At 37.8% G+C, this 12233-nt stretch overlaps 1 protein-coding gene across 2 annotated transcripts in view; it reads left to right on the top strand.

Annotated features, from left to right (window-relative positions):
- The window catches only part of LOC149006589 (SNF2 domain-containing protein / helicase domain-containing protein / HNH endonuclease domain-containing protein), an 89265-nt gene that overhangs the window by 11156 nt on the left and 65876 nt on the right, over positions 1 to 12233 (top strand). For both annotated transcript variants that reach the window (XM_089165250.1, XM_089165249.1), the window contains exon 8: positions 7143 to 7205. In XM_089165250.1, coding sequence (XP_089021376.1) covers positions 7143 to 7205 — 63 coding nt within the window. The remainder of the gene's footprint in view (positions 1 to 7142; positions 7206 to 12233) is intronic.

The following is a 12233-nucleotide window of genomic DNA, read 5'->3' as shown; positions in this document are numbered from 1 at the left end:
TCCTGAAAGTCAAATGTTTCGGCCGAAAAGTACCAAAATTTTGGTTGAAACATACTGAAATTTCCGTACTGATATGTTTCAATGACACATTTGCTGTTTCAAATGAAAACTCAGATTTTTGCCACCTTTTGTAGTTTCACCCCTTTGCATTTCGATGTGTTTTGAATCTTTTTTTGGGTTTTTCTTGCTTTCATCCCTCATTTCACCTGATTTGTGGAACTCCATTTCATTCAAACACTAGATTTGGTCCTCCATTGGTGGATTTAAGAAAATCTTGCAAGGTGGTGAGTAACTAACTTCCCATTTTTTGATTTTTGTTTTGTTTGTGCTTTAAATCTTTTTGGATTGCTTCCAAATTTATGTGTGTTTACTCTAGAGTGTTGATCTATGAATTTGAAGTATCAAAATTAATTTTTGGTTCTTCCTAGTATTTTATTTTTTAATTTTCTGTTATTAAAAATTATTTTGTAAATTATGTATATGTAGATGTATGAGCTTCAAAATAATGTGTGGGAGACCCCATTTTGTTGTGATGGTGTTGAATCAAATCTTTTTTTTTTTTTTTAATTATCTATTTTATTATTTGAAAGTTATTTAAATAATTTTAAAAATATTTAAATATTAGAAAATACTAATTAATTTTGGTTTTAATTAAAAATAGGAGAGTATTAGTGGAAGCATGTATGTAATTTTTGGAGCATGTTGTGGAGCTTTTTAAGATAATTAGTTTGTATTTTTTGTATTGGACACTTTCTTTCAAATATATCAAACATAACTTGGCAACACAAGAGGTCACAAACAGTTGATAGGAAGAAGAGTGAGTGTAATTATTGCCAAGAAACAAATAAGAGGAGGTGGGACCACTAGACTGAAGGTTCATATAGCTGGGAGCCTGGGAAGATAAAAATGTCACAGGTGCCCTCTGAAGAGAAGAAGGCAATGGACTCATACTTGAAGGGGAGGGGGGAAGCAAAAAAGGAAAGAGAAGAGTAGAGGGAGGAGTTCGAGGATGCATGCCTAGATGATCTTCCAAAGCCCGAAGAGTAGGATTTTGATCCAGAGGAGTTTGGAGAGTATGGATGTGACCTTGACCCAAAGTTTGCACAGATGAGGAGGGCGATGATGATGAGTAGGGAGCAGGCAAGGATAGATGACATGAGGAGGCAACAGAGGGCTATGGGTGTTCTAGAGAACCAGCAAGTATGGGAGGCACACGCAACTTCCAAGTCCCTATGAGATTACAGAGGGAGGAGTTGGAGGACGCATACCTAGATGATCTTCCAGAGCCCGAGGAACAAGATTTTGATCCAAAGGAGCTAGGAGAGTATGGATGTGACCTTGACCTAGTTTGCATAGATGAGGAGGGTGGTGATGATGAGTAGGGAGCAGGCAATGATAGATGACATGAGGAGGCAACGGAGGGCTATGGGTTGATCATGTTACTCTCTCTATCCATCCCCTGTCTAATATGATCGTCCCTCAGTCTTATATTATAGTGTTAGTAGACAAGGTCCTCTAGACGCTTCACACCCAATCGGTTGCTCCTTTTTGAGTGGATGAGGTTGAAGGTGCTCCAATTTTGCTCATAACCAGTGGCAGAACATGTTTGGGAAAGCACTTTGCATGCAATCATACTCAGTGGGGTGAGTCACGACTAAGTTGTACTACCATTCAACTACAACAAACATAGACTCCAAGTCATTTCAATACTTAAGTACCTAATTGAAAGATATAATATAAATAATTAAATTTATAATAAATTAACTTACCCCCAATGGTGGATTCCCGTCCCAATATGGCCACGGAACAACCGAAAGTCTGAAACTCCTAGTGACGACATCCTAAATCTCTTCATCTAATATATAAAGTATAAAACTATAAATTGTGAATATTAATTCACAAACTCACCTCCATAAGGACGATTGTTTGTTTAGATGGATCTGGTTCCAACCTGTATACTACAGTATGGATGGCATCTATCAAATCTTGCCTCGTCCCAAGCATGTCTTTGTAATGGTACTTAGGATTTAGATAGTATGATGTGTAAGAAAAAACAAAAATTAGAGAGAATAGTCAATAGTGTGATAATATAATGAAAATTAAATTTATTACTAGACTTAACAACTCACCAGTTTTATGTAGTGGATGTTGCAGCTGCTTCTCCCATCTATGTTGGATGATATCAAGGATTTTCTTGATGCCCTATGAGTAGACTTGAGCAACTTGCTCCTTCATCCATATGTGTGATAAAGTAGGTATTCTTTGCTGAATCTACCATCTTCAACGCATGCACCATAGGCTCAAGCATCTTTATCGCTATCCTCACATTTTTGCTAATGTCTAATCGAGTATGGTCAATTGTGCTCTCCTTTCTCTTACAAATGAAGAACCCTCCTAGTTAAATCACTGGAGGTGAGTCTTATGTAGTGGATGTTGCAGCTGCTTCTCCCATCTATGTTGGATGATATCAAGGATTTTCTTATGCCCTATGAGTAGACCTGAGCAACTTGCTGCTTCATCCATATGTGTGATAAAGTAGGTATTCTCTGCTGAATCTACCATCTTCAATGCATGCACCATAGGCTCAAGCATCTTTATCGCTATCCTCACATTTTTCCTAATGTCTAATCGAGTATGGTCAATTGTGCTCTCCTTTCTCTTACAAATGAAGAACCCTCCTAGTTAAATCACTGCTTTAATTCAAACATGCTCTTAAAGCTTCATATTCTCAAAGCTCTGTAGTGTTATCCAATTCATAGCAAATCTAGTTATGCCTTGCTTCACTAAGTCACCCTGACACCTGTCCCTCATCATCTTTAGTGCATAAGTGTGGTTATAGATGAAGGTACTAACTTGTCGGGCTTGCTCCATGTTCTTCTTCACAATCTTGACACCCATGTCCTTTAGCTTTAGGTCAATATAGTGAGTAGTATATGGAGTCCAAAAGAGCCTATATCTGTCCAGATAAGAATGTCCAAATTAGTAATGATTTACTGAACCAATATAAAGTCATAAAGGGTATATGTAATGTAATATGTATTTGAAAATTATAATTAGTACTAGAAGTAGAAGCATGTTTTGATACCGGAAGTTCTCCATCTTCTTCAACCCAGCTTTATTGTAGTTGGAGTCATTTACAGTCACAATTCGGATGACATTCTTTACTCCAACCTCTTTCACCACTTGCTTCAATAATTTATAGATGCATTTTGCATCATTCTTCTCACTGGATGATGCATCTACAGACTTTAGGAACATTGTCCTTTCATTACAATTCAACATGAAATTGATGATCGTCTAATGGGACCATTCCAACCATTAGCCATCACATCCACTTTGTAATAAGCTCTTTATGCTTGGGCAAATACACATTATATATCTCATGTGGGGTTGGCCCCTATTAACCACTCCCAACCCTGGCTATCTCCTCAACCATATTCCTGTAGTAGGGCCCTTAGGCTGTATATGTTGGAATACCATGTACATAGCCCATTTAGAGAAAGACATCCCACTTTCTCCTTCACGCTTCCCCACAAGTGTTTTAACTTTATTTGCTTTTTCCCTGGCCTCCTAAATATGGCGGGATCATTATGAAGAATCTCAAGATCTGGATCTGTAGCATGTGTTGATGAAGCTTGACCTTATGCTGGGGCCCATGGGATATGAATCTCCTCCCATACCTGCTGGCTCTTTAAAGGACCCACAACCCATAGCCCTCTGTTGCCTCCTCATGTCATCAATCCTCGCCTACACTCTACTCATCATCATCGGGCTCCTTATTTATGTAGAATCTGAGTCAGCCTTACATCCATACTCTACTGGCTCCCTAGATCATAATCCAACTCTCCTTGTTCTAGAAGGTCATCTAGGCATGCATCCTCAAACTCCTCCCTTTGTGCTCTCTTCTCTTTCCGCTTTTGCTTCCCCCTGCCAAGTATGAGGCTATTGCCTCTTGATCTCTGAGGGCACCTTTTCGCATCTTGTTACATACCTACTTCCCCTAGCTAGATGCACCTTCAATCTAGTGGCCCATCTCCTCCTATCTGTTTCTTGCTATATGTGCACTCACTCTTCTTCTTATTGGCTGTTAGTGGCCTCCTGTGATGTTTGACGTCTTTCAAAGAGAGTGACTGATATAAGAAATACACACTAAATGTCTTAAAAAGCATCACCATAAGCTCAACAAATTACATACATGCTATTATAAATAATCTCCTACTTTTAAATATAGAACATAAATTAATTAGTATTTTTCAATATTTAAATAATTTTTAATAATATTTAATATTTTACAAACAATTAAAATTAATAATTAACAACAAAAAATCTGATTCAACACCATCACAGCATTGGTCAAGTGATGGTGTCTCACATTCATCAATTTGAAGCTCATACATGAGTGTATGTGTATATTTCAGAAAATGACTTTTAAATACATAACAAAATAGTACTAATATCCAAAATTTAATTTTAACTCACATGATCATAGATCAACATTCTAGACTAGACATACTTTAATTTGAAAGCAATCTAAGTTGATTTGAAGCATAAACAAAACAAAAATAAAAAATGGAGAACTTTGTCAACTTGCCTTGTTTGATTCTCACAAACCCAACAATGGAGGAGCAAGAGTGGAGTTGGAATGCAAAGGAGTTGTTAAAATGAGGTGAAATGGGGGTAGGTAGAATGCAAAAAAATTAGAATTTTTTTTTTGGTCTAGGGTTGAAATTGGAAGGGGCAGAACCTGTTGAAACTAGCAGAACCTGCAAAATTAAGCAGGCTCCGCTCGGAACAGGTAGTTTTGATATAACCTGAAAAGTAACAGTTCATGTCGGTACGAAATTCCATGTTGTTTCTACCATAATTTCGTACTGTTTCAGTTGAAACAAATGATTCTGACAAAATCTTTTACATTTCGTTTCGTTTTTAAAAAATGTTGTAATTTCGACCATTTCGATCGAAATTTATTCCATGCTTACAACTGTTTTACCTTATGGTAAAGGCACAAGATCCTTAGTGTTAATATTTTCTGAAGCTAATATTTCCTCCATAGTTGTCCTCTATCCAAGATTTAGATAATGCTTCACTAGTTGACTTGGAAACAAGGTGAGGTGCTACAGTGGTAAGACTAAAATGAAAAGAGTTAGGCGGTCCAGAATAAGAAATAAAATTACCAATCGGATGTTCAGTATAAGTATAACCATAGAAGAAAATTCGACCGAAATTGTCGAAATTTCGGTCGAAATGTCTGCATTTTTAAAAAACGAAACGAAATTTCAATTATTTCGGAAAAGTATCAAATTTCGACCGAAATTTCGGAGATTTCGACCATTTCGACCGAAATTTCGACCATTTCACCCTAAATTTCGACATATCAGCATTCCAACTTGTTTTTCCTTAGTTTTTGTTGATTTCTATCCCATTTTCACCTAATTTTCACTACTCCTTCGCCTTCAAACACCACTTTTGCTCATTTTTAGCCTCCAAACACCTCCTAAGCCACAACAGCTACAAAGGAAACTCCAGCAATAATAGAATGTGAAGCATGAGCCACACCCAACAGTTCCAAACTTCCCCTTTTTTTATTTTTGTTTTGTTCATGCCTTAAATGATCTTATATTGCCTTGAAATTAATATATGTTTAGCCTAGGACTATGATCTATAATTGTGTTTTGTTAAACTTATCTTTTTATTATTTGCTACCATTTTTTCATTTTTTTATTATAATAATTATTTTCTAAAATTATGTATTTTTATTTTATGTATATATGTTATATAGGCTTTAGCTTTATATATTTGAGACACCATCACTTGATCGAGCCGGTCATTTTATTTTGTTGACTTGTTGTATATGTAACCATTCTACCAAACAATTCATGTATGTTGTTGATTCTATGCATGTATGCAATACAGTTTGCACTTGTCGGAACCAGTCATTTGTTAGTATACTTGAATGATAAATTTTCAATAGTTTTGTTTTTTACAAAATACTAGTTCCATTGTGTTTATTATGCTTGAAATAAGTAGTATACAAGAATCCAAATCATTTTGAGTCCATATGAGGCCCGAAATTGAAGTTCTAATTTTCAGAAAAAGTATCCAGTTTCGATCGAAATTTCGACCGAAACGTCGAAATTTCGGCCTTTTGCAAGGTCGAAATTCCTGTTTCGGTCGAAATTTCTTCCTTGAGTATAACTATGAACCCTTTTGCGTAAAGCAACTGAAGATCATCATCAGGACGTACTAAATCAGCACTATGTATAGATCAGCAGGATTAGCAGTAGGAGATAGAAGAGAGGTGAAACATCAGAAAGAGTTACATGCAAAATTACTTCAAAATTAGGACTTTTAGCCAAAGTAGATGTGGTAGGAGCTAAAGGAGCTAGAGTGGCAGCATTAATGTGTGGATGATGAACATAGGTAAATTGATGTGGAGGAACCAGAAGTGATGTGGGAGACAGTGGTGCAAATGGTCTTCGAAGTCCTGTACCCAAAGAAGATCGTTGAACAACAGAATTTGGAGACACGAGGAGAGTCAAAAAGAAATATTGATGGTGACACATTTTTTTATTATCTAAAGTGGGACAATAACATGTATAACCTTTTTGAGTGCGGGAATAACCCACAAAAATGCAATTCAAGGATCTAGGAACAAGCTTAGACAAACCAGGATAATGCTCTCGCAGAAAAGAAACACTTTAAAAAAGTATACGGGGAGGCGAAGCAAACAAGGGTGTATAAGAGGAAAGAAGAAAAATATATGTAATCATACCATCATCAGATCAAAAAGCTTGAGGTAGTTTACGCTCAAAAAGTAAAGAGCAGGTCACTTCCATTAAATCTCTAGCAGTTATAAAAACATCAATGTTGTATTTTGCATCCTTCTTCTCACCAAATGTATCTGCTGACTTGAGGAACACCGTCCTCCCATCGCAATTCAACATGAAATTGATGACGGACTGTCTAGTGGGACCAGTCCAACCATCAGCCATCATAGTCACTCCATAGTAAACCCACATGGGCTTTAAGGCTCCATTCACTGTGCTATAGTCTGATGTCTTTTAGTTGCTTTCACCTGTCTTGAAATTTAACATATTGTACTCATGAAGTGGTAGAAACTGATGATATTATTGTTCTTGCAGCGGGATTTTTCAAAGGGCATTCGTTTGGAGGAGTTAAATATTTTACTGAAGCTATCTGTCATGGTTTGTTTTGGTCTTGTTACTGGTTTTGATTTTCCTAGAACCGATTTTCAATCTATAGATTGTCATGGTTAGCTTTTCAATATTCTGGAAGATTATGTTAGTATTTGCCTTTTAATAAGTCTATACTTATGGCTGGTGCTATTTAAACTGTGCTTTTACTACCCTATTACATGATTTCTGATTCTGGTTTATGAGTTCTTAACTTGGCCTTGATAAATTTTCAATTTATCCCCCTTTTTTTTTTCTTCTTCAATATTGCATGCTTGGTAGAAGTATCATATTTAGACTTGTTTTATTTCATGGATAAGCAAAATTATGCTGAAAAGATAGTAATCTACAGGAAAAATTTGTCCCTATTTTCTACTTTAATGTTGCACGCTTGGTAGAAATATCATGTTTAGATTTTTTTGTTTCATAGATAACCAAATTTTATTTAAAAGATGGAGTAGACAACCCCAGAAAGCACACCAAGTGACATGTCCATCGAAGGCCCTAAGAAACAGGTGAATGTCCTGGGCCTATGGGAGGGGAAAGGTACAGGATGGGAAAATGATCGTCCCATATAATATTTTCCTTACCTTACCTAGGAATCTAATAAAACACAAGAGAATAGTGGTCTGATCATAGCCTCCAAGGCAGGTAGAAGTTCCCTTGCAGCAACAAAGATCTAGTTTCGTTTGCCCCTGAAGAAGGTTCTCATTTTGTGACCGAGTTGGATGTATCTCAAAGACATGGTTCAAGAACTCAGTTTTGAAGTCCACTCAGTCTGCCATAAATCTGAGTTCAGCTATGATCTCATTGATTTGGTCACTTTTTATTGTTGAAGCAAAGCCAGGTTTCAGGGTGAAGCATACAATTACAGTGGAATACTAATATCTTATGGAAATATTTGAGATATTAACATGTATTCTGTTTCACCTCGAAGTCCTAAAAAAATTCAATATTACTGAGATCTTTAGCGAGTACATGAACATTGTTCTGATGCAACAACAATAATACCTTACCAATTTTGCGAGGTGATTATCTCAAGCTTCTGGTCGGCTGCTTAAAGCTTACTTCTATGATTATTGAACTTCAACCACTAATAACAAACCTGGGCGGGTTGGTATCTGGTTGAGAACCATGATCAGATAGAACTGGACAGTTGAATGTACAAAATTTGGTGCCTTTAGTAAATGTGGAGAACTTTAGTTGTTATTGAACCTATAGTGGCATCTATTCTTTGTGATGTTATACAGTAAATTTAGATGATTGAAAGACTGATATTTCTTCGAGCCAAGACCTGTACGAGGTCTGCCGGATCTTGGTTGAGTTTTAGTGATTTTTTTGGGTCTGATTTTAAATCTGACATAAACAAATACACACACACACACACAAAAAAATCATTTATAACAGGCTCTTCTTAAGGTATTGTTTTCTTTTCACAATATAAGGAAGATAAAATGCTAAAAGAATTTTTTTTTCAAAGAACAGTGGGGGGACAAAGTAATAATTTTCCGATAACAGTGGGGCTACATCAAGAACAAAGTAATTTTATTTTCAATAGTGTAAGACTAATTGTATGAACAGTGGGGGGACAAAGTAATGATTTCCCAATAACAGTTGGGCTACATCAAGGATCAACGTTAAGCCCATATCTATTTGCACTGGTAATGGATGAGTTAACCAAATACATTCAAGATGAGGTCCCCTAGTGTATGCTTTTTGCTAATGATATTGTGTTGATTGATGAGACCCAAATTAGAGTCATGGAGAGTAGCTTTGGAATCAAAAGGCTTTAAACTAAGTAGATCGAAGACATAATATCTAGTTTGTAACTTTAGTCATGATCGGGCAGACGATAAGGTGGTGATACTTGACGATAAGGAGATTCCTCAGAGTGATTGTTTTAGGTACCTAGGTTCAGCATAAGTAAAAGAGGTGTTTTAGAGGATGAGGTTTCCCAAAGAATTAAAATAGGATTTGGTAATGGATGAATTAACCAAATACATTCAAGATGAGGTCCCTTGGTGTATGCTTTTTGCTAATGATATTGTGTTGATTGATGAGACCCAAATTAGAGTCATGGAGAGTAGCTTTGGAATCAAAAGGCTTTAAACTAAGTAGATCGAAGACAGAATATCTAGTTTGTAACTTTAGTCATGATTGGGCAGACGATAAGGTGGTGATACTTGACGATAAGGAGATTCCTCAGAGTGATTGTTTTAGGTACCTAGGTTCAACATAAGTAAAAGAGGTGTTTTAGAGGATGATGTTTCCCAAAGAATTAAAATAGGGTGGATGAAGTGGAGAGGTGTGTCCTTTTAAGTTCAAAGGAAATTTTATAGGATCGTTGTTCGACCAGCTATGTTGTATGGTGTGGAGTGTTGGGCTGTTAAAAAGAATCATATAGATAAACTCAGTGTAGTAAAAATGAGGATGCTAAGATGGATGAGTGACAAAACTAGGATGGATAAGATAACAAATGATCATATTAGAGTTGGTTTGGGAGTGAAGTGACAAGTTTCGAGAAAGTCGTTTGAGGTGGCAAGGCCACTTTCAACGGAGACCTATAAATGCCCATGTACGGAGGAATGATATAATCCAGATTGAAGGAGCTAGGAGAGCTAGGGGTAGACCTAAGATAACCTTAAGAGAAGTGGTGAGAAATGATATGTTTAGCTTAGGCCTTGTATCTAGCATGGCCTCGAACATAACTGATTGGAAGACAAGAATCCATGTAGCCGACCCCATTTAGTTGGGACAAGGCTTATTGTTGTTGTTGTTTTTGTTGTTGTTGTTCTTGGACAGTCTATTTTGTGGCCTATAAACACATATGATGGTTACTTTGGTTTAGAAACAACCCGCAATGGTCTTTTGGATTCATATTCATGCTTGCCTGCATTCGGTCAAATTTAAATGTATTTTCACACATTTAAGAATTTTTGAAGTTTAAATTTACAGAAATGGCCAAGTAATTTCAATTGACAAATTAAAGTAAACTAAACTTACATTAAAGTATGCATAACACATAGCTACAACATAAGCACATATGTCAAAAGTGCCAAATCTCAAATACAACTGAAGTGCAACTATGCAAGAATTTGAGTCTGTATGATAATTTTGATAGCATCATAGGAAATAGAAGACAAAAAAATAGTTCCTTTAGATTAATAGAAACTGCCATATCAGCTTGGAGCAACCCCACTCTAAGTCCTTCGGAGTCGACTTGCATTACTGCTTTGATGGCGTAATGTATGAACCGCACGTCAGAGATTCCGAGGAGAACCTAATCTAGCACCACTGACTTTTATGTTGCATCGTCAACATACTATGGTAACCTACCCTAGGATGTGGGTTAGCAAATTGTGATGTATTAACACCAATACTCACTGATCCACCATCATACAAATCATATGGTGCTATTAGCAGCATGCTCGGATATGGTGGCTGGTGTGTATGGTATGAGATCATTTCACCGACAAACAGCAGTCCTGTACTGCCATATGCTTGTGATTGTAAGTGGGAGTCACAGTCAATTCGATGGAGTAGGCATATCAGTTGACCATATGGATTAAAATACAATTCAATTTGCTCTATGGGAACCACACTCTGTCCATTATGGTCACCACCACCGTCGCTTCTAGCATGATTTGAGATCTTTGTCTTGACCAAGATCTCCGCCATTAGAAAACCAAGATTTTGTTTGATCTCAGCCGAGATTTGGTGAAGTTTCTTCCTCAACTCGAATGAAATTGAGGGCTCATCTTGGTGGATTTTAGGGCTATTTGGCATTTAGCTTATTTTAGGCCTTGTAAACACAGTGGTGGCCGCGTGCGGTTGCCGACGAGCAAGCTTGTCATGTGCTGCATGTATGCGGGCGCCTCTGCAAACACACACACCTAACGAAATGCAATATTTTCTCTGCTCCCCCACCGGACCCCCCGAAGTTGTGAGGAGAGTGTGTATATATGATTTCCAGCTTGACCTAACTTTGAAACTGAAATGTTGAAGGAATGAACCAACAGACTTATAACACATGAAATACTCAACCTTTAATTGATATAAGTGAAAACATAAAGCTTTAGAGTTATAGCATACATTACAACATCGGTGTGCTTATAAGTTACACCACGAGAGTATGAGCATCATGAGTGATAGAGTGAAGTGAAATCAATGACTAACTGACTATCACTCAACTTGCGCCCAAATCCTATGCTTGAGTCTGAACCAAGAAGGCTTCCTAAGTCAATGAGTTGCTGTATCACCTCTCGTATGCGTCTATATTCATCAAATGTGTCTTATAATTTGCACACTGAAGGTGCAACATCCTAGGGTAACCTCCAACGCTGTGCGGCTGAAAGCCAAAATCCAATGGTTGCTGAATAGGTGGGTATGGGTTTCTAAAGAAGTTAGTTAGTAACCCAACTTCACTCCCTTAACATCCCCCCGGGGGGGGGGGGGGTGTGTCCCCCGCCCCCCCCCCCCCCCCCCCCCCCCCCCCCCCCCCCCCCCCCCCCCCCCCCCCCCCCCCCCCACTCTTTATCACCCCCCCCCCCCCCCACCCAAAATCCCAAGGCCCCGCAAGCCGGGTCTCATTTGTGTCTTTGTTGGACTTCCTTGGCTTCCACTATGCTGCAACACTACCACTTGCACCATCACTACCATGGTGGGAGATCTCACAAGATGTCGCCGAGATCTCACGAGATATCTCGCTAAAACTGCCCAACGATATGAGAGAAGAGGCGAGATGGGAGATCTCGCCATTAGGGGTCCAACCATGTGCTTTAAGGGGTTTTAAAACTCCCTATCACGTGCGAGAGAGGCAGATCTCGCCTCTCTCTCTCTCTCGCTACAACTCTCCAATCTCACCGGAAAATCGATTTTTGGCCGGAAATTTTTGGTGATTTAACTAGATTTCAACTTCAGACATCCTTAACACATCTACAAACATCAGCTTATCATTATTCAAGCCTTATTTCAACTAGATTTTCAACAAAGGTAAGATTTTTCCACAAATTTGAATTTTTTCAAATAGAATGTTCTACA

The sequence above is a fragment of the Hakea prostrata genome, chromosome 8 (assembly GCF_041222555.1).
Source record: "Hakea prostrata isolate BN-2017 chromosome 8, UWA_Hpros_2, whole genome shotgun sequence".
Taxonomy (NCBI): Eukaryota; Viridiplantae; Streptophyta; class Magnoliopsida; order Proteales; family Proteaceae; genus Hakea; species Hakea prostrata.
Note: the sequence above shows the minus strand (reverse complement) of the source record. Positions and strands in the feature narration are given on the sequence as shown.